Raw genomic sequence first — 24,301 nt, 5'->3', positions numbered from 1 at the left:
GAAGTATTTTGATGAAGACAAATATGGAATGAAAAGAAGATAACACAAGAAGAGGACATTTAGTGCAACTGGACATCAAGATCAGCACAACACTATGAATCACTGACCTATCCAGCGTTATGTTGTTCTATTTATGTTCTACTGAAAGTCATCTTGGAGAAAGATACAGGATTAGTGATGGAGCAGTGAAATGCAAAATGGATGAACCATTTTCCATGGTATCAAAGAAAAATAGAAAATTGGTGGACAAAGCCTCTATCATTTTGGCATGATAGGCTTTCCATAGTCTTGCATGAAAAAAAGTTAGTGTTAGGTATTGAAGAAACTAGTTGAAAAGAATATCCCTTGGTCTTTGCTGAGCCTGCTGATTATTTTACTTTATGAGCCTTGATCAATTCTTTTAAAAAACAGAAAGGTCATTAATGCGTGAAAGGATAACATCAGATCTTTAAATTTTCACTAATATCTAGAAGTGGATACTGTAGCAACCACAGGTGCTCCTGCTTGATGGTATTCAGTTACTCTCAATGAGATGAAATTGTTAATTCCAACTTCTATTTCTAGAATATGGAGTGAATTTAAAACTACTGTGTAATTTTTTTTTAATGAAAATTTGTTAAATTTTCTCAGTTTTCTTGAAATTTGCTGTCAAGACTTTTAAAGCTTTGTGAAGTTGTATTAATCAATGTTGTTCTCAGCAAGCATATTGTGCTTGGATTCACCCTTGGTTCTACCTCCTCTCTTTGCTTGAACCCCAGATGTATAGCATAATCTTAGCTTAATTTACACAGCATTTGTTAATGAATAGCTTTGTCACACTTGCAGTGTCTAATTGGTGCATAATGATCATGTTGGTAATATTGGTAAAAACAATTATGTGCAATAACTCAAGAAAATTGGCATAATTTGTTTGTGGAAGTTCAACTAAGAAAATTTAAACTTTTTAAATAAATAAATATTCAACAGTCTGAGGTGAGCCCCAGAGTCCAGCGAGAGTGGGAGCACCTAGAACGTGTACGAGAAATATCTGAAATGCATGGCCGATATCTAGCAGACATTCAAGCTCGTAACAGGGAACTGGAGGAGCAAAGAGAGGGTAAGGAGCTTTATACAATCTTGCCATCAATTGCCAACTAAAATGGACTTAGCTTTAATTAACATTCGTTCTTCAGTTATAACAAATATTTGTAGATAAAGGTAGAGTTTAATTACCAATTCTCATAGAAAAGCATCATAAAGTTCTTCTGGAATCAACAATAACACCATGTTTTCTTCAAGGTGTGCACCATCCTGACCTGAAAGCTTGTTGGCATTCATTCATTATTGCTGCGTCAAGATCCCAGTGAAAATAGCAATGATTGGACCTTGTGTTAGTTGGAAAAAGAGACCTATCACCATTTAGAGTCCGATTGGAGATGAGCATTTTATTCTTTTTTGTGCTAGAACCAGCCACATCTCCTTAATAACCTATGACAAAAATTGAAACTTTAAAAAAAAATACCATAACATAGAACAGTGCAGGTCCTTTGGCCAACGATGTTGTGCCAGTCTTTTAACCTACTCCAAGATCAATCTAACCCTACCCTCCCACATAGCCCTCCATTTTTCTTTCATCTAAGTGCCTATATAGGAGTATCTTAAATGTTCTTAATGTATGTACCACCCCTGGCAATGCATTCCACACACACACCATTCTCTGTGTTTATAAAAAAAAAACCTCTCTCTGACAACCACCCCGCCCCATAATTTCCTCCAACCACCTTAAAATTATGGCCCCTTGTTTTACTTTTTCTGTTATGTTTAGTAATTTCAAAATGTTAAACTAATTCAAATGAACTCCAACTCAATTGAAAATGCATCTCAACTATATACATCACATGTTATATGATGTTGAGTTGTCATCAACTCATGGCAACCCTATAGATAGTGTAGTTGTCCACAGATAGGGTTTTCATGGCAAGATACAGAAGTAGATTGCCAGTTCTTATTCCACACAGATATTGCTGCTGCACAGGTTAGGACCAGTCAGATTTGATCTCAGGGCCATCTGCCTAGAGGTCCAGTGTTGATATCATTACACCACCGGCTGTATGTTATATAATACAACTCCCATATACAGGCACCCACAGAATAGGAAATTTTAAATTGTCCCATTCAGGCCTAAAGACTTGATCACTATGGAGGCTTTTGTATTCTTGTGGGATAACGTCTTTCCTCACAAGGGAGGTCACTCTGCCTGGCAGGTGAGACTTGTGGCTGTGAAACAATCTCAGGTTCTGAGGCCACCTCCATGGTGGTTGGAGGAGATGACTCTGAGATTGCAGGAATTGGTTCTAATAGCTCCGGACACCTTTCTTCTCATGGTTTGTGCATCTTGATCTTGGGAAAATGCTTTTAGTTCACTGGAGTATTGTCTTATTAATCCTTCTATTTCCTCCTTTACAATCTGATCTCTTCTCTTGGTTTCCTCATCCACAACATGATCTGATGAATTTTCTGTTTTCATACCTCCATTGACTCCTTTCTTAGCCTTCCATTCATCAAGCTGGGCTTTGATCTGCCTTTATAAGCAACTACCTTTACAAGCAACTTTCATCTCCCACTTGAAGTTCATACAATAATTTCAATGCACACAGAGTAGATTCTGGTTCTTAATACTCACAAAAGATGAATGCTTGCAACTTTCCTGAAGCTCCTTAAACTCTGCCAGCTAAAACCAAACCCATTTCTTAAGTAACGGCCTCATTAATATATCAGCTTTCTCAGATATGTTACCGACAAAGACTGCTGTAGTCAGACCACTGCTTTTGAGAAGCATAGTCCTTCCATGATCTAATATGCTTTCTAACCAGAAGCATAAAGGTTGGCACCAACACCTCTTTACTCTCTGTTAGGGAATGATTCCTGGTGTTCGACATGGAGACAGTTGTGGAATCATCCAGTACCTTTCTTAATTCACTTTCGGTTGACTTAATTGCAGGGAGTGTGGCATGCAAATGGTAGATGGATCTCTAATCAAGTTGTAGTTGTCTCAACCAATCACATCCCAACAATGTTAGTCCTCCTGTTTTTACGACAGACAAGCCCAATGTGGCTTGTTGGTTGTTGTATTTCACTGAATTGAATGTCATTCCCACAGGAGTTGTCTTTTCTCTAGTATAAGTTCTTAATTAGATATATGCAGGCTTTGGTTTAGAATGTTTGAAATGCCTGTCAAATGTATTTTGTGGAATGCCTGAAGAAGCTGAACCTGTGTCCAATTCCATATTAATTTAATACTTCTGGTGTAAACCCTATTGCTTGTCTATTGTTAGTTTTTACATTGTAAGTCAGTCTGGTGTCACACTCATCACTATCAGATTTTTCATTAACAGCATGCAGATTAGTGCTCTTTTTGAAACTGCAACTTGACTTTTTAGCTTTTTTTCTTTTCCCTGTCCAATCCATATATTTTTGTCTGCCCAACATGCTCCTGGTATGTGTCCTACTTTGTTGCATTTTCTGCAAGTTTTGCCCTTAAACCTGCATTGGTCTGGTGCATGTGAGCCCCTGCTACAATGGTAACACAATGTATTCAACATAGCCAGTTTCTGTTTAGATGTTGCAATTTTCTTCATGCTCACTTTCATTCTTGACTGCAATTCAATTGTGTCTCAGCTGTTTCCATTGAAACAACAATTTCAACTGTTCCTTTAAATGTAAGCTATACTTCAGTTAGAGCTGTTTTTGAATGTTTTCTCACAAGATTCTGCTAACTAAATGATGCCTCAGTGTATCAATAAGTCCATCATTGAACTGACAGTGCTCAGGCAATCCCTTCAATTCAGTGACTTATGTTGAAATGGATTCCCCTTCTTTTAGATTCCATAAGACCATAAGATATAGAAGCAGAAACAGGCCATTCGGCCCATTGAGTCTGCTCCACCATTCAATCATGGGCTGATCCAGTTCTTCAAGTCATCCCCACTTCCCTGCCTTCTCCCCATACCCTTTGATGCCCTGGCTAATCAAGAACCTATCTATCTATGCATTAAATGCACCCAATGACTTGGCCTCCACAACTGCTCGTGGCAACAAATTCCACAGATTTACTACCTCTGACTAAAGTAATTTCTCTGCATCTCTGTTCTAAATGGACATCCTTCAATCCTGAAGTTGTGCCCTCTTGTCCTAGACTCCCCTACCATGGGAAATAACTTTGCCATATCTAATCTGTTCGGGCTTTTTAACGTTTGGAATGTTTTATGAGATCCCCCCCTCATTCTCCTGAACTCCAGAGAATACAGCCCAAGAGGTGCCAGGCATTCCTCATACAGTAACCCTTTCATTCCTGGAATTATTCTCGCCAATCTTCTCTGAACCCTCTAATGTCCATATATCCTTTCTAAAATAAGAAGCCCAAAACTGCACACAATATTCCAAGTGTGGCTTCACGAGCGCCTTATATAGCCTCAACATCACACCCTGCTCTTATATTCTATAGCTCTAGAAATGAATGGCAACATTGCATTCACCTTCTTCACCACTGACTCAACCTGGAGGTTAACCTTTAGGGTATCCTGCAGAAGGACTCCCAAGTCCCTTTGCATCTCTGCATTTTGAATTCTCTCTCCATCTAAATAATAGTCTGCCCGTTTATTTCTTCCACCAAAGTGCATGACCATACACTTTCCAACATTGTATTTCATTTGCAGCTTCTTTGCCCATTCCCCTAAACTATCTAAGTCTCTCTACAGGCCCTCTGTTTCTCAACACTACCTGCTCCTCCACTTATCTTTGTATCATTGGCAAACTTAGCTACTAATCCACAAGTCCAATAGCCCAAATCATTGACGCACATTGTAACAAGCAGCAGTCCCAACACTGACCCCTGTGGAACCCCACTGGTAACCGGCAGCCAGCCAGAATAGGATCCCTTTATTCACACTCTCCGTTTTCTGACAATCAGCCAATGCTCCACCCATGCTAGTAACTCCCCTGTAATTCCATGGGCTCTTATCTTGTTAAGCAGTCTCATGTGTGGCACCTTGTCAAAGGCCTTCTGAAAATCCAAGTACACCACATCTACTCCATCTCCTTTGTCTACCCTGCTTGTGATTTCCTCAAAGAATTGCAGTAGGTTAGTCAGGCAGGATTTTCCTTTCAGGAAACCATGCTGACTTTGGCCTATTTTGTCATGTGCCTCCAGGTATTTCGTGATCTCATCCCTAACGATCGATTCCAACAACTTCCCAACCACTGATATCAAGCTAACTGGTCTATAGTTTCCTTTCTACTGCTTCCCACCCTTAAATAGCAGAGTAATGTTTACAATTTTCCAGTCATCCGGTACAATGCCAGAATCTATCGATTCTTGAAAGATTGTTGTTAATGCCTCTGCAATCTCTCCAGCTACTTCCTTCAGAGTCTCCAGGAGATTTATCCATCCTCACACCATTAAGCTTCTCAGTTGTAATTTTCACTGCACAAACTTCACTTCCCTGACACTCTTGAATGTCCAGTATACTGCAGATGTCTTCCACTGTAAAGACTGATGCAAAATACACATTCAGTTCGTCTGCTATCTCTGTGTCTCTCATTACAATATCTCCAGCATCATTTTCTATTGGTCTTGTATCTACCCTCAACTCTCTTTTACCCTTCATATACTTAAAATTAAGCTTTTGACATCAGTCGCCAGCTTCCTTTCATAATCCATCTTTTCCTTCCTAATGACCTTCTTAGTTTCCTTCTGCAAGTTTTTAAAAGCTTCCCAATCCTCTATCTTGCCACTAGCTTTGGCTTCATTGTACGTCCTCTCTTTTGCTGGTTTTAGGGTTTGACTTCACTTGTCAGCCACGGTAGTGTCCTTCTTCCATTTGAAAATTGCTTCTTATTTGGAATTATCTGCCTTACAATTCCCTCATTTTTCACAGCAACTCCAGCCATTTCTGCTCTGCTGTCCTTCCTGCAAGCATCCCTTTCCAGTCAACCTTAGCCAGTTTCCCTCTCATGCCATTGTAATTTCCTTTATTCCACTGAAATACTGACACATTAGAATTTAGTTTCTCCTTCTCAAGTTTCAAAGTGAAACTGTTCCCTAAGGGTTCCTTAACCTTAAGCTCTTTTATCACCTCCGGATCATCGCACAACACACAATTCAGCACAGCCTATCTCCTAGTAGGCTCAACAACAAGCTGTTCTAAAAAGCTATCCCTTGGACATTCTACAAATTCTCTCTCTTGAGGTCCAGTACTGGCCTGGTTTTCCCTATCCACTTTCATGATAAAATCCCCAACGGTTATCATGACATTGCCCACTGACACGCCTTTTCTATCTCTTGCTGTAATTTGTAATCCACATCCCAGCTGCTGTTTGGAGGCCTGTATACAACTGCTATTAGGGTCCTTTTACCCTTTCCATTTCTTAACTCAACTCCTAGAAGAACAGAGTGATCTAGGAATAATGATGCATAGTTCCCTGAAGGTGGAATCTCATGTGGATAGGGTGGTGAAGAAAGCTTTTGGTATGTTGGCCTTTATAAATCAGAGCATTGAGTATAGGAGTTGGGATGTAATGTTAAAATTGTACAAAGCATTGGTAAGGCTGAATTTGGAATATTGTGTACAGTTCTGGTCGCCAAATTATAGGAAAGATGTCAACAAAATAGAGAGAGTACAGAGGAGATTTACTAGAATGTTACCTGGGTTTCAGCACCTAAGTTACAGGGAAGGGTTGAACAAGTTAGGTCTTAATTCTTTGGAGCGTAGAAGGTTGAGGGGAGACTTGATAGAGATATTTAAAATTATGAGGGGGATAGATAGAGTTGACGAGGATAGGCTTTTTCCATTGAGAGTAGGGGAGAATCAAACAAGAGGACATGAGTTGAGAGTTCAGGGGCAAAAGTTTAGGGGTAACACGAGGGGGAACTTCTTTACTCAGAGAGTGGTAGCTGTGTGAAACAAGCTTCCAGTAGAAGTGGTAGAGGCAGGTTCGATTTTGTCATTTAAAGTAAAATAGACAATAGACAATAGGTGCAGAAGTAGACTATTCGGCCCTTCGAGCCTGCACCGCCATTTTGAGATCATGGCCGATCATCTACTATCAATACCCGGTTCCTGCCTTGTCCCCATATCCCTTGATTCCCCTATCCATAAGATACCTATCTAGCTCCTTCTTGAAAGCATCCAGAGAATTGGCCTCCACTACCTTCTGAGGCAGTGCATTCCACACCCCCACAACTCCCTGGGAGAAGAAGTTTTTCCTTAACTCTGTCCTAAATGACCTACCCCTTATTCTCAAACCATGCCCTCTGGTACTGGACTCTCCCAGCATCTGGAACATATTTCCTGCCTCTATCTTGTCCAATCCCTTAATAATCTTATATGTTTCAATCAGATCCCCTCTCAATCTCCTTAATTCCAGCGTGTACAAGCCCATTCACTCTAACCTCTCTGTGTAAGTGTGGTGAACTACATATCCCTGTCTGGACTGCTCCTGTGGCTCCTCCCACAGACCCCTGCTGACTGCTCCTGTGGCTCCTCCCACAGACCCCTGCTGACTGCTCCTGTGGCTCCTCCCACAGACCCCTGTATAAAGGCGATTGAGGCCTGAGCCCGGCCTCATTCTCCAGGATGTAGTGATGTTCATTCTTCCAGTCAATAAAAGCCGATATCTCGCTTCTTACGTCTCAGAGTGAGTTATTGATGGTGCATCAGTAAGACAGTCCAGACATCCCAGGAATTAACCTCGTGAATCTACGCTGCACTTCCTCTACAGCCAGGATGTCCTTCCTTAACCCTGGAGACCAAAACTGTACACAATTGGACAGGTATATGGACAGGAAAGGAATGAAGGGTTATGGGCTGAGTGCAGGTAGGTGGGACTAGGTGAGAGAAGTGTTCGACACGGACTAGAAGGGCCAAGATGGCCTGTTTCCATGCTGTAATTGTTATATGGTTATATAGAGACTCTACACCTTCCGATCCTACGTCATCCCTTTCTAATAATTTAATATTATTTCTTATACACTGGGCCACACCACCCGATACACTGTATATCCTTGGACATTCAGTTCCCAATGGCAACCATCCTTTATTCAAGTCTCAGAGATGGCCACAATGTCATACTTGCCAATCTGTAGCTGAATTTCAAGACTGTCCATTTTATTTCTTATGCTGCATGCATTCATGTACAACACTTTCAGTCCAGCTATTCCACTTATGAAACCTAAAGTGTTCTGCAATCAACAATGTATTTCATTCAAAATGGTCCTGCGTTGTATTGACAATATCAGCAAATTTCATTTCACATTTCTGCTGGTTAGGTTAGAGCAGTCAAACTTTGAAGCCAACTGTATGCCTTTAAACCCTGTGCACACAGGAAAATTGGCAATTGTTACTCATTGCCTGTTTCATTTGCTTCAAAATATTGTTGAAATTGCTCAGTATATATGAGCCAGTTACCTGTAGAGTAATCAAACTCATCAATATTTCCAAAGTAGCCAGTCATTTCTGCCTTTTTGAAAATGATTGTTGTCACCCTGTACTTATTCTTAATGAACAAATGAATTCTTCCATTTACTGCCTGCATTTTTTTTAACTCGACAATTTCTGTACATGCTGGGCTGTGTATTCACTTGTACTTTTTTAAAAACTCAAATATCTTGTTGCCCTTCACATGCTCAAAAGTCATCTCAGGTTTGTTTTAAAAATACCTCCATCAACAATGTTATTTTTTGTAACTTTAGAATGCTGAGTAAGACTCTGGGAATACGGGTCTAATTTTGTGTTTGCTTTAAGCAAGGCGCACAGGTATTATGTGGTAGTATGATGATGTATATAATTCACGTATTTATACTTATAACCCATAATGAATTATTTAAATGAACAAGAAAGTTTAATCAAACAATATAGATACATGATTACTCAAATGTTATTGAAATATTAAATACTCAACCATTTCTCCCTTGGGAAAATGTCGCTGGATGTCCAGTCTATCTATTGCCTCTTATCATTTTATACACTTCTATCAAGTCTCCTCTCATGCTCCTTTGCTCCAAAGATAAAAACCTTAGCTCGCTCAACCTTTCCTCATAAGACATATTCTCTAACCCAGACAGCATCCTGAAGGACCTCTACACCCTCTCTAAAGCTTCCATATCCTTCCTATTAATAAGGTGACCAGAACTGGATGCAATTCTCCAAATGTGGTCTAACAAGACTTTTATAGAGATGCAATGTTTTGTTTCCCCCCCCCCCCCCAAGAAATACATCAGCGGTTAGAAGAGCTTTCATCTAAAGAGCACTTCACAATCCACATTGAGCAGATGTTGCTGGAGCTCAAGGCAAAGGAGGAGAAGAACCAGCAGTCACTGGATGCACTCCGAGAGCAGATTGAACACCTTCATATGGACACTGTGTGCGTATCAATGTCAACTGGAGATGCATAATTACATTAATTTTGTTTTGTTCTATTAATTATTCAGTAAATGTTCCGGTTGGCCTTAATTGCTTTTACTATTTTTGAGACATTTACTGTTTTTTATTTGGAAAGCCAAACAAAAACATTGGTTTGAATCTTACTCGTAAGTGGAAGCATGTGTTAGGAGGTTCCATGCATGCAAACTCAAACCGGCTTTGGGATGCTGAATCTGTAATTTTTGTTTCACAGTTTCAGTTAAGATGGTCAAACGTCATTTTGACAAGATGCCCCATTTTTTAAAATCCTGCGAGTTATTTCTCAGCTTCTCTGCCAAGTTAGACCTAGTTAAGTTTCATGATCTGAGTATTTAGTTAGGGATTTTAGGATAATGGATTTAAAACAAATGACAATGCAAGTTCATTTAAGTTTAAAGAAAATAATTTTTAACTTCTGAATATTGTAAATAATGTTAGCCTCAACATATTTTTAAATAATTTATATTTTATCTTTAATTGTTCCAGCAACATTTAGAAACTGTTAAATCACCTTCGCAGCATTTGTAATCAGTGAAAGTTGTGACAACGAATGCTGTCCCTCAAATCTTTCAGTCCCTTTAGCTCACTGCTGGAGGTGCGGCCGTTGCTCAGGCTATGTGGCTTTGGTAAAGTCGTTTATTATTATCATGTGTACTGAGGTACAGTGAAAACTACATACTGTCAATATAGATGAATTCATTACAACAGTGCTTGGGCAATACAAAGTAAAACGGTAAGAGTTTATATAAACTGTTACAGTGCAAGGAAAGTGCAGTGTAGGTAGACGGTAAGGTAAAAGATACAATGACCAAGTTGCTGAAGTCAAGAGACCTTGAGCCAAGTGGGTATGTGCTTTCAGGCTTTGATTCTTCTGCCAGATGGAAGACAGAGTAACTAGAGTGGGTAGAATCATTGATTATGCTGACTGCTTTCCTTTTTTTAAAAAATATATTTTTATTGAAGGAATTACACAATACAGAATACATAATAGATTACATTTTCCTCCATTTTGCTTTTATATCTTACCCCTAACAAGCCTCCCCTCACCTGCCCTCCCAGAACATACCATGGCAGCTAATGTATTTACAATACAACGTTCACAAATACAAGTACGGACATTTCACAGCCATACCCCCACACTACTTCAAGACAAAGGCCCACACACATCCACAACATGTCAGATGATCCAAAATGCACTCATATTTCAATTCATCAACCTCAATCACCCTGTGAGGTAAATCACATGCATGTTAAAAGGGAGGCAACTTCCCAAGTACAATCAAATGCCCTCAAACTAGTAGGTAATTTCTTAAGACTCCCAAAATATGACAAGAAAGGTCCCCATTTCGAATAGAACTTTTTCACAGACCTCCTCAAAGTGAATTTAATCTTTTCTAATTTCAGAAAAAGCATTATGTCCTCTAACCAAGCAGTAGTAGATGGGGGAGCGGCAGATTTCCAGACCAGCAAGATTCTCCTGTGGGCCAATAGTGATGTAAATGCAATGATGCTTTCATGAGGCAGCTGGATGTGTAGATAGGGTCCCATCGAGGGAAAGCCTGTTTCCGTGATGTGCTAAGCTGTGTCCACAACTCTGTGACTTTTGCAGACATAGGCAGAGCGGTTGCCATACCAAGCAATAATGCACCCAGATAAGATGCTTCCTGTGCTGAATTGATAAAATTTGCAGAAGATCGAAGGGGCATGCCAAAATTCCTTTGCTTCTTGAGGAAATAGAGGCACTGGTAGTTTTCTTGGCCATATTGTCACTGTGGTTGGCCCAATATTCAAAACTGATGTAATTTTATGTATTCTGGGCAATATTTTGATGCAAATATTCTACTTGTTAATAAAACCATAGCACTACACTACAGCATAAAAATAGGCGCTTTGACTAATCTAGCCTGTACCAAAACATTAATCTCCCTAGTCCCATAGCACTCCACACCCCTCTTATCGACGTACGTATCCAAATTTTTATTAAATGTTGAAATTGACCTGCCGTCCACCACTTCCACTAGCATGCAAGAGAAAATCTGCAGATACCAGAAATCCGAGCAACACACACAAAATGCTGGAGGAACTCAGCAGGCCAGGCAGCACCTGTGGAAAAAAGTACAGTCGACTTTTGGGGCTGAGACCCTTCAGCAGGACTTGCACTAGTACTTCATTCCACACTCTCGCCACCCTCCAAGTGAAGAAGATCCCCCACACGTTCCCCTTAAACATTTCACCTTTCACTGTTAACCTATGATCTCCAGTTGTAATCTCACCCAACACCAGTGAGAAATGCCTGCTTGCATTCTTCCTATCTATACTCCTCATATTTCTGCAAGTCTCTATCAAATCTCCCCTCAATCTTCCACGTTCTAGGGAATAAAGTCCTAATCTATTCAACCTTTCCCTATGACTCAGGTTCTCAAGTTCCTGCAACATCCTCATACATTTTCTCTGCACTCTTTCAATCTTAATTACATCTTTCCTGTAGGTTGGTGACCAAAACTACACACAATACTCAATTAGGCTTCACTGACCATATAACCATATATAACCATATAACAATTACAGCACCGAAACAGGCCACCTTGGCCCTTCTAGTCCGTGTTGAACACTTCTCTCACCTAGTCCCACCTACCTGCACTCAGCCCATAACCCTTCATTCCTTTCCTGTCCATATACCTATCCAATTTTACTTTAAATGACAAAATCGAACCTACCTCTACCACTTCTACTGGAAGCTCATTCCACACAGCTACCACTCTCTGAGTAAAGAAGTTCCCCCTCGTGTTACCCCTAAACTTTTGCCACTTAACTCTTAACTCATGTCCTCTTGTTTGATTCTCCCCTACTCTCAATGGAAAAAGTCTATCCACGTCAACTCTATCTATCCCCCTCATAATTTTAAATACCTCTATCAAATCCTCCCTCAATTTTCTAAGCTCCAAAGAATAAAGATAGATAGATAGATAGATACTTTATTCATCCCCATGGGGAAATTCAACTTTTTTTTCCAATGTCCCATACACTTGTTGTAGCAAAACTAATTTACTTAACTCAGTAAAAAATATGATATGCATCTAAATCACTATCTCAAAAAGCATTAATAATAGCTTTTAAAAAGTTCTTAAGTCCTGGCGGTAGAATTGTAAAGCCTAATGGCATTGGGGAGTATTGACCTCTTCATCCTGTCTGAGGAGCATTGCATCGATAGTAACCTGTCGCTGAAACTGCTTCTCTGTCTCTGGATGGTGCTATGTAGAGGATGTTCAGAGTTTTCCATAATTGACCGTAGCCTACTCATCACCCTTCGCTCAGCTACCGATGTTAAACTCTCCAGTACTTTGCCCACGACAGAGCTCGCCTTCCTTACCAGCTTATTAAGACGTGAGGCGTCCCTCTTCTTAATGCTTCCTCCCCAACACGCCACCACAAAGAAGAGGGCGCTCTCCACAACTGACCTATAGAACATCTTCAGCATCTCACTACAGACATTGAATGACGCCAACCTTCTTAGGAAGACCTAACTTGTTCAACCTTTCTCCGTAACTCAGGTGCTGAAACCCAGGTAACATTCTAGTAAATCTCCTCTGTACTCTCTCTAATTTATTGGCATCTTTCCTATAATTCGGTGACCAGAACTGTACACAATACTCCAAATTTGGCCTCTCCAATGCCTTCTACAATTTTAACATTACATCCCAACTCCTATACTCAATGCTCTGATTTATAAAGGGCAGCATACCAAAAGCTTTCTTCACCACCCTATCCACATGAGATTCCACCTTCAGGGAACTATGCACCATTATTCCTAGATCACTCTGTTCTACTGCATTCTTCAATGCCCTACCATTTACCATGTACAAAAGACAACTAATGAAGTCAGTTTCAGTATTATCTGGAGTAAAGGAAATAATAGAGACATGAGAGAGGAGTTGGCCAGAATCGATTGGAAAAGAACAGCAGGGATGGTGGCAGAGCAGCAAAGGCTGGAACATCTGGAAGCAATTTGGAAGGCACAGACTATATACAACCCAAAGTGGAAAAAGTATTCTAAAGGCAGGATGACACAGCCATGGCTCACAAGAGCAGTCAAAACCAACATAAAAGCCAAAGAGAGACTGCTGAAAAATAGAGCAAAATTTAGTGGGAAGTTAGGGGATTGGGAAGTTTTTAAATACCATCAGAAGACAACTAACAAAATAATTAGGTAAAGGTGGAATACAACAGTAAGCTAGACAATAATGTTAAAGAGGAAGAGGATACCAAAAATTTCTTCAGATACATAAAGTGTAAAAGAGAGGCAAGAGTGGATATTGTTCCACTGGAAAACTGCGCTGGAGATGTTATTATGGGGCACAAGGAAATGGTGGACAAATGGAGTAAGTATTTTGCATCTTGTATTTGTGGAAGACACCAGCAGTATGATGGAAGTTCTGGGTAACGGGGGGAGGGGCATGAAGTGTGTGAAGTTACCATAATTAGAGGGAAGGTTCTTGGGGAAACTGAATGGTCTGAAGGTATACAAGTCATCTGGACCAGATGGTGTACACCCTAAGGTTCTGAAAGAGGATGGTGAAGAGATTTAGGAGGCATTAGTAATGATCTTTTATCACTGGATTCGTGAAGACTGGGAAATTGCAAATGTCACTTCACTCTTCCAGCAGGGAGAGGGGCAGAAGAAAAGAAATTATAGGCCCGTTATAAAGTAGATCGTAGTCAGCATGGTTTCCTCAAGGGAAAATCTTGCCCGACAAATCTGTTGGAGTTCTTTGAAATGCTCCTCCACCTGTCTTGGAAATCTTATAAATCTTGTAATCTTTGACTTGTAAATCTTGTACATCTTATTTTTTAAGGTAACTTATTTTTTCTGTTGTTTTTTACTTTTCTAATATTTGCATATCTGTGCACTTGGAATGCTACTGTGACACTGTACTTTCCTTTGTGATCAATAAAGTATCTATCTTTGTATTGTCTGCAAACCTTGCAACAAAAGCCATCAATTCCATCATCCATATCTTCGACATAAAAAGAAATGGTCCTAACACAGACCCCTGTGGAACACCATTAGTCACAGGCAGCACATCCTTTCTCCGATAAGGGACCCAAACCTGCTCACAACACTCCAAGTGAGCCCTCACCAGTGCTTTATAAAGTCTCAACATTACATTCTTGCTTTTATATTCTAGTCCTCTTGAAATTAATGCTAACATCACATTTGCCTTCCTCACCATTGACTCAACCTACAAATTTACGTTTAGGGAATCGTGCATAAGGACTCCCAAGTCCCTTTGCACCTCAGTTTTTTTTTTTGTATTTTCTCTCTATTTAGAAAATAGTCAACCCTTACACTTCTTTTACCTTTACCATGACCATACACTTCCCAACACTGTATTCATTCTGCCATTTTTTTGCCCATTCTTCTAATCTGTCAAAGTCCTTCTGTAGATTCTCTAATTCCTTAAAACTACCTACACCTATCTTCATATGACCTGCTAACTTTTCAACAAAGCCATCAGTTCCATCACCCAAATCACTAACATATAACATAAAAAGAGCTGGTCCCAACACAGACCCTGTGGAACACCACTAGTCACTAGCAGCCAGCCAGAAAAGGCTCCCTTTATTCCCACTCTTTGCCTCCTGCCAATCAACTATTGCTTTATCCATGCTCATATCTTTCCTGTAATACCATGGACTGTTGTCTTGATAAGCAGCCTTATGCGTGGCACCCTGTCAAAGGCCTTCTGAAAACCCAAGTACACAACATCAAACAATTCTCCTTTATTGATCCTGTTTGTTATTTCTTCAAAGAACTCCAACAGATTTGTCAGGCAAGATTTTACCTTGAGGAAACTATGCTGACTATGGCCTATAAAGCACTGGTGAGGCCTCACTTGGATTTTGTGTGCAATTTTGGGCTCCTTATCTGAGAAAGGATGCTAAAATTGGAGAGGGTTCAGAGGGGATTCTCGAAAATGAATCTAGGATTGAATGGCTCGTCATATGAAGAGCATTTGATGGTCCCAGGCCTGTATTCATTAGAATATAGAAGAATGAGGGGTGACTTAATTGAAATCTATCGAATAGAGAAAGACCTTGATAGAGTGGATATGGAGATGGTATTTCCTATGGTGAGAGAGTCTAAGACCAGAGGACACAGCCTCTAAATAGAGGGGCATCCTTTTAGAACAGAGATGAGAAGGAATTTGTTTAGCCAAAGAGTGGTGGAAATCATTGCCACAAGCAGCTGTTGAGGCCAAGTCTTTATATATATTCAAAGCAGAAATTGATAGATTCTTGATTGGTAAGGGCATGAAGGGATGTGGAGGTAGGCGGGAGACTGGGGCAGAGAGGAAAAGTGGATCAGCCATGATGAAATGGCAGAGCAGACTCAATGAGCCAAATGGTCTGATTCTGCTCCTATATCTTATGGTCTTATGGTTTTGAATGCCAAATGACTGAACCTTCTTGACCAGCCTCCCATACAGGACCTTGCTAAAGTCCACGTAGAAAGCATTCACTTCATCAACTTACCTTGAAAAGCTTAAACAGTTTGGTTAAACATGTCTTACTGTGCACAAAGCCATATTGACTCTCCCTTATCAGTCCTTGTCTATCCAAATATTTGTATATTAGTCCCTTAGACTGCCTTCCAATAACTATCCCACTACTGACATCAGGCTCACTGGCCTGGCCTATAATTTCCTGGATTATACATAGACCCTTTCTTAGACAATGGAACAACATTAGCTATCCTTCAATCCTCTGGCACCTTACCCATGGCTAATGATATTTTAAATGCCTCTGCCAGGGCCCCTGCAATTTCTGCGCTAGCCTCCCACAAGGTCAGAGAGAGCACCTTGTCAGGCCCTGGGGATTTATCCATCCTAATTTTCCTCAAGACAGCAAACACTGCCACCTCTGTAATCTGTAGAGTTCAATACCTCATTGCTGCATTTCCTCACATCCGTAAATGCAGTGTCTGTCTTCCAAGTAAATACAGATGAAAAATACCCATTTAAGAACTCCCCCATTTCTTTCAGCTCCACTCAAAGATTACTACTCTCTTCAGATTTTGTCCCTTGCTATCGTTTTGCTCTTAATATATCTATAGAAGCCCTGAGGATTCTCCTTCATCTTGTCTGTCAGAGCAACCTCATGCCTTCTTTTTGCCCTCCTGATTTCCTCAAGTGTTCTCTTGCATTTCTTATACTCCTCAAGTACCTAATTTGTTCCTGTCTGGCTATACGTGCTCCATTTTCTTAACCAGGATCTCAATGTCTCTCAAAAGTCAATGTTTTATTTTTTATCTGTTAAACCTGGTATCCTTGCTTTTTATTCTGACAGGAACATACAAACTTTGTACTCTCATATTTTCACCTTTGAAGGCCTCCTATTTATGAACTACATCTTTGCCAGGAAACAACCTATCCCAATCAACACTTACCAGATCTTTTCTGATATCTTCAAATTTGTCCTTTCTCCAATTTAGAATCTTAATCTAAGGACCAGACCTCTCCTTTTCCATAATTACCTTGAAACTAATGGCATTATGATTTCTGGATGCAAAGTATTCCCCTACACAAACTTCTGTACCAGCCCTGTCTCATTCCTTAATCGACTTTGTATCGCACTCTCTATAGTGGGGACTTCTATGTAGTGATTAAGGAAACTCCCTTGAATACATTTGACAGACAATTTCCCATACAGCCCTTTTACATTATGGGAGTCCCAGTCATTACATGGGAAGTTAAAATCACCTACAACCTTGTTTCTTAACTGCTTAACAACTTTGTTTCTTGCAGCAGTCAACAATCTCTCTGCAAATTTGTTCCTCCAAATCCCGCACACTGTTGAGTGGGTCTATAATATAATCCCATTAAACTGGTCATGCCTTTCTTATTCCTCAGTTCTACCCATAACACCTCACTAGACAAGCTCTTCAAACTGTCCTGACTGAGGACTGCCATGACATTTTCCCTGACTAGTATTGCCACTGCTCTCCTTTAATCCCTGCAGCTCTATTACGTCTAAAACAGTGGAACAGTGGAACATTGAGCAGCTAGTTCTGCTCCACCTGCAATCAAGCCTCGCTATGGCTACAATGTCATAATTCCATGTACTGATCCATGCTCTAAGCTCATCCACCTTTCCTACAATATCCCTTGTATTGAAATATATGCAGCTCAGAACATTAGTCCCACCACGCTCAACCTTTTGATTCCTCTTTCTCTACAACTGCTCCACTAACTGTTCTATTGCTCTGGTTCCCATTCCCCTGCAATTCTAGTTTAATCCCCCCGCCCCCCACAACCTATGCAGCACTAGCAAACCTTCCCACTAGGATATTAGTCTCCCTCCAGTTTAGGTGCAAACCATCCCTTCTGTACAGGTCAGAATAGAATACTGTAATATTGGACAGATTGCCATGAATGATGTTTGCAAATTAATCATTAGCCAATAAACAAAGTATCCAATTGCATCCAGCATAATCACCAACTCTCTCTTCCTCTTTGCATGCAAATATTCTATCATACGACTATAATTATTAGGATCCAATGCACCAGTTAACACTTCTTAACTGTAATTCCCAACTGATGGTTTTTAGAAATAAAACTTTAATGGCTTCAATACAAGCCATTTTGTAATCCCTATGTGGTACATAATTTTGATCTTAAATTGACATATAATGTTGTATTTCAATATTTTTCTGTAAACAAATTTGATAGTTAATAGAATAGATAGTAAAATACCAAAATACTGCTGATGTTGAAAATTTAAAATAAAAACAGGTAATACTGATTCTCAACTGCCTGTTGATGATTGACCTGAAATGCATTTCTTTCTTGCAAGTTCTGTTTGATCTGCTGACTGACTTGAAGTAGTTTGCTGTTCCAGTTAGAAATTGGGTTAGAATGTCAACATGACCAATGTTCATCCTGGAACTCTAAAATAATCCTCTAAAAGATTTATCTCCTAAGCACTCACTTTATGAACATTTCACCTGAAAATCATTCTATTCTTGCCTATTTCTCAGGGTAAGTCTGTTCTTTAAATTCTGCAATTTACTGATTTGTAATTATGTCCTTGTCATAGTGTCAAACAGAATTCAGTCAAAGTTTCGGAGAACTCTTCAGTGGAGAAAAAGGAACATAAAGTGCCTTTTCCTGTGGTGTCATTTTCCAGTTCTGAAAGCCTATCTGCTGAAATAGGGTTAGTAGAAAAATCATTTGAAATATTGCTAGAATGCAAAATTATTTGCCCACTGGTGAAATTGACCATCTTTTTCTGTACTGAAGCAATAATATTCAGAATCCTATAATTTGCATGTCTGTTGAATCAGCCATTTATTGTTGCTCTAGCACTGACTGTAGAAAGTGCCACCATGTGCTTCCACCCAGTATGATAGACAACTGTTCACTTCTACTCTAGTTTTTGGCATATGGTCTTTTTGCTGTCTATGTTACTAAGTGGAAAGGTGGGTTTGTGAGTTGAAGGTTGTTGCAGCTTACAATGAAACATTGGCAGAATGCAGAGTTGTGCTGAGAAGTTGCAGATAGACTTCAATTTGGAAAAGTGTGAAGATAAACTTGTAGGCAGAGTACAAGTTTAATGGCACGTTTCTCAGCAGTGTGGTGGATCTTGTGGTCCAAGTCTAGAGATCTCAGATTTGTTTGAGCAAGTTGATAGGGTGGTTAAGAGGGTGTCTGGTGTGTTGGCCTTCATTGGTCAGGGGACTGAGTTCAAGAGCAATGAGGTCATGTTGCAGCTCCAGAACACTGTATTTGGCGTATTGTGTTCAGCTCTGGACACTTTATGATAGCAGCATGCAAACTATCCTTAAGCCTGGTGTTTTGAAACTTCTGTCATTTGCCCAATTGAAAGGGGGAAAGAGATAGTGAACAGGTGTGAGGGTCTTTGATTCCTTTGGCTACGTTCCTGGGGGAAAGTGAAGGGTATATTGAGTCAATGGAGGAGAGGCTGTGTTTCCAAGATGGACAAAGCTCTGCAATTTCGTAACAACTTTGGTATAGCAGTTGCCATACCAAGCTGTAATGTATCTGAATAAGAATCTTTCTATGGTGTATCTGAAAATCAGAGTGGGTCAATGGGCAATTGTCAGTTTTTCTTAGCCTTCTGAGGAAGTAGAAGTGCTGTTGTATTTCTAACTTTCACATACGGCATCTCCTCGGCATTTCTTTTATCAGCCTTCTGTTGCCTTGAAAAGGAGGCCAATGTTAAAAATAATCTTAAGATTCCTGAGTCCTGTTGAGTATTTAATAAACTCTTAATTTACTATCTGTGGGTTCAATTTCCTTGACACAAATAATTAAATGGAAAAATTAAAATTCTAAGTACCAGTACATCTGTGGAAAATTCATACATAAGAACTTTGGTTTGTTTAGTTCTGTACTGTATCAAGAACTTTTCTTCACCAGTAAAGGGCAGTTTAGATTGATGAACGTGAACCAATATGCTGGCCTGTGGTATAGTAGCATCCACACTGGACTTCGAATCCGGCTGGCTCATGCATGCTTTCCATCTGTGCTGGGTTGAGTGTCGAGCTAGCAACTCAGCCTCATTTAAAAAAACAGACAAAAAGTGCTAAAGAAATGGCAAGGTTGCCGCCCAAAGCGCCACAAGGCACGGAAAGGAACGACAATATGGACCAATAGAATCATCAAAACCAAGATTTTTCTTTTAAACAGGTAGCCTAAGCCTATCTGACAAGATATAATGAAGAAAATATTATAAAGGTGGTACGTCCAGTCATTAATATTTGACAGGACATGGCCTAGGCAGCCAATGAAGAACTGAGCATGCAGATTATTCCATGCCTACAGCAGTCACAACAAGTGTAATGGGTAGTGTCAGTGAATATTGGTGCCAGGATATTGTAGACAGCTTCTGCAGTAAGAGAAGGAGGAAGTATCATTGTCATTAGCTGATTTGATGAGACTATATTTGGCCCAAGTCGATGATCTAAAGAACTATTGTACACAGCAACTATCGGGTATATTGGGAATGTGAATTAAGTAATTTAAGTGATTTATAATTATGCTAAGAGCACTGATAGCAATTGTACAAAGTGCCTTGTTAAAGAATGGTATTGTTTGTCTTCCATACATAGCAAAGTTGAGCTGCTGTAAGACAAAGAGAAGTTGCCAAGATACCATCTCTCACTGTAGAAATGGTTCAAACAATTTGCTGCCATCCTGTCAAATTTTGTTAAAGCAATAATGACAAGGTTTCATATTTGGTGTCTTTTGCTCATTTTAATATACAGTCTCCACTTTTTTATTCATAATTCATATCAATTCCAGTGGAAATTGCCAGATATAATGGCTGTCGGTGAGGAACTAATGAGTGGCTGTCACGTTCCCAAACTCCTCTACCCCAGATCCATTCAAATTGGACAGAAAATTCTGTCTCCTTCTGTTGACTGAGGTCTTGAATGATATACTGTAAACAATCAAATTTGATGCACCTAGAACCTTGTCTCATCCGATGCGTTCCCCTGTTTACTTTGTTTCAAGGCATCAGCAACCAAAGTACTTTCTGAATGTTTCCATATTAAATACTATTTGTTCAATTGAGGAATGAAGGATTTAGATGAAAGAATCCCAAGCTTTTTCTTGGTGCAAGCTATCTAGAGTCTGACATAGCTGAGAACCACTTTGGTCCAATGAAGATGTCATAGTGGAAAGTTAAAACTGGAGATACAACAATTTTTTTACATTCAGATAAAAATTAGATTTCTGAATCATAGTTTCTTCTTTCAGTGCACTGAAACTACTCTACCTTCAGAATGGTGGAAATGATCCTGCTATACTTGCCCAGATGAATGGCCTTCAGACAGAGGCTCAACTTCTGGAGAAGTCTATTCGACAACCGAAAGAGAAAAAGAAAAGTCGGTAAAATTTGTCAAATTTATAGAATCCATCTGTTTTTGGAATAATGAATGTTGCAGTTGAAATTATATTTGTCCTGCCTAACAGGATCTATTATGTTCTTGAATACAGAACATGAGCCACCTCATAAGTCACTGGATGCTGAGCTCCTGGCTGTGGAACTTGAGAACCAGCTCCTGGAAGATGAAATACTAAAACTTAAATTTCAAAGAGAAAGGAGGAAGCCTGTTGATGGTAGGTCTTTGGCTGTCAGAAATGGGGCTCATGCATACTACATGAGTAATTTACCAGAATGTACGAGTAACTATGCAGATCATCCTACTATTTAGAGGATTTCTGATCTAAGTAAGCAATTATTGGTAAAGTGCTTAGTAAATTTGCAATTTTCATTAAACTAAGAGGAGCTTGATATAGCACTGAGGAAGGAGTTCTTAAGTTTTGAAAAAGTATAGCGAAAATTACAAGGATGTTGCTGGGACTTGAGTACCTGAGTTATAGGGAAAGGTTAAATCTGTTAGGACTTTTTAGAATGTTGCTTTATTTTTACTTAGCGACACAGCTTGGTATCAGGCCCTTCCAGCCCAACGAGCCTGAGCCGTCAAATTACACCATGTGACCAATTAACTTTCAAACCCATGTATCTTTGGAATATGGGAGGAAACGTAAGCACCTGGAGGAAACCCATATGGTTGTGGGAAGAACACACAAACTCCTTACAGACATTGGGGGGAATTGAACCCAAGTCACAGACACTGAAACAGCTAACTGTTGTGCTACCGTGCCACCCCTCACCTTTTTTTCTTGGAGCAGAGAAGAATGGGGAAAGAATTGACAGAGGTATTTAAAATTATGAGGGGATAGATGGGGGTAAATGCAAACAGGCTTTTTCCCACTGAGATTGGGTGAGGTTAGAACCAGAGGTCATAGGTTAAGGTGAAAGATGATATATTTTAAGGGAACCTGGAGGGGAACTTTACTCAGCGTGGAGCAAGTGTGGAACGAGCTGCCAGTGGAAGTGGATTCAATTGCAACATTTAAGAGAAATTTGGATAAATACATGGATGGAAGGGAGGTTGCTGGGACGAGGCAGAGTAACAGTTCAACAGCCAAAGGCCCTGTTTCTGTGCTGTAGTGCTCTATGACTCTAAATTCTCTCTACTATAATTCTGAAATTAACATCTTCCTGGCTGCAAGGCTCATACTGGAATAATTTGGTGACTTTGAAACTAATTCAGAGTAGTCAGGGTGATGAAGGTTGAAGGACTGTTTGACAACAAGGGAGATTGCTCCTGAATCTGACCATACGATCAACCTTGTAATTTACATTTATTGACATGTTACTTTCGAATGGTAAAGTGGCTTTGTTACACCACCATTTATTAAGGAAAAAAACAGAAGATAAAATTAATATCTGTATTTATTAGTATCTGTGTTCAGACCTGGAAGACTATAAAGTTCATAAATGCAAGAGGAGAAACTATTCCTGAACTTCATTTAGAACTAGGTTGTAACACAAGCGGAGAAGTTGTAGTGGGAATAGGAAAGGATGCCCAACAGGTTCCATACTGTCAAGGTTAACCAGAGAACAATTTTCCTAATTTCCTTCTAATTAATTCTCTGTAGAGGAGACTGCACCTTAACAGGAATTATAATATATATGCATGAACTACTGTTTCACCTGAAACGAATGGGGTTTTAAAAAAAGACTCCATGTGGTTTTCTTAAAGTCACATCAGCAAAAGCTGACCTGCTGAAGGATGAATAAACGTGAACCAAAAGAAGAAAAATAAATGCAAGATGGGTTTTTAATTATAGAGAACAGAATAAATAGCAAAGCAGAGATCTATTGTTGTTCCTCTGAGGGTATAGATTGTATCTGAGGATAAATGTTAGTTGAAGAAATGTCAAAGTATTTTTGAATGGCCAGCGTTCTTCGTCCAAAGAGTTTTAATTATGTTGAAGTCAAAATACCAGAATGAGCTATACTCAATTTAAAATGTGTTTTAAGTAAATTTATGTATATATATCTACTCAATTATTTTTAATGAAATTTGCTCTACATACTGTAAGCATCTCAATAGATTTTTGAATAACAATTTTGCTTTATTGAAATATAGTTGCACCTGTGTCCTTCAAAGAACAGACTCCTTCCAGTTAAGCTCAGTTGTGATGTAACAAAGCTAGACCATTAATTGATTGTTCTACCTCTTCTTTGATGTGGATTCCATTGTTTCTTCTTGCTAATTTATGCATGTGCTGTGCATTAAGTTGCAGCTAATTAAAATATTTTAAAGTTGCTGTATTTTTCAGTCCTAAAGCATGAAAATACATCTACTTTGAAGAAATGAGAAATATATCCATCCTAACATTTCTGTCAGTGAAGTTTGTTGAAATCATATCTCGTTGTATTTTTTACAAATATTAAATAAAGTATTTCAGAATGGAAAAAGTTGTTTGTTGTTAATAACCTAATATTAAGTACTTTTTAAAAAAACAGCTAAGGAATATATATTGAGAAAGGGTTGATCTTTTTATAAACATAGTTCTCGCTACAGAGCCATGCAACCATTTCCATAATCACATTTATTTAAAACTACTTCTTCGCTCCCTAAACATGAGTGACATATTGCTTATTGTTATCTTGGTTTGAGATTTTCATTCTCTGGAATAGAGAAGCTATGCTATCATATTCAAGCCAGCATACAGTGATTTATAAAATCATTTAATTTCAAAGTTCAAAAAGAATTATCGAAGTACATATATGTCACCATATACAACCCTGAGATTCATTTTCTTTTGGGCATACTCAGTAAATCCAATAACCATAATAGAGTCAATGAAAAAGTGCACCAACATGGTGTACAACCAGTGTGCAAAAGACAACAGACTATGGAAACACAAAAATAAATAATAACAAATAAGCAATGAATATCAAGAGTATGTGACGAAGAA

General features: G+C 39.3%; 1 protein-coding gene across 1 annotated transcript in view; it reads left to right on the top strand.

Moving 5' to 3' along the window:
- Nucleotides 1-24,301, top strand: part of ccdc17 (coiled-coil domain containing 17) — a 92,092-nt gene that overhangs the window by 31,851 nt on the left and 35,940 nt on the right. The window contains exons 5-9 of the mRNA XM_073062443.1: nt 967-1,096; nt 9,246-9,399; nt 18,534-18,650; nt 21,221-21,348; nt 21,461-21,583. Of these exons, the coding sequence (XP_072918544.1) occupies nt 967-1,096; nt 9,246-9,399; nt 18,534-18,650; nt 21,221-21,348; nt 21,461-21,583 (652 nt within the window). The remainder of the gene's footprint in view (nt 1-966; nt 1,097-9,245; nt 9,400-18,533; nt 18,651-21,220; nt 21,349-21,460; nt 21,584-24,301) is intronic.

The sequence above is a fragment of the Hemitrygon akajei genome, chromosome 12 (assembly GCF_048418815.1).
Source record: "Hemitrygon akajei chromosome 12, sHemAka1.3, whole genome shotgun sequence".
Classification (NCBI taxonomy): Eukaryota; Metazoa; Chordata; class Chondrichthyes; order Myliobatiformes; family Dasyatidae; genus Hemitrygon; species Hemitrygon akajei.
Note: the sequence above shows the minus strand (reverse complement) of the source record. Positions and strands in the feature narration are given on the sequence as shown.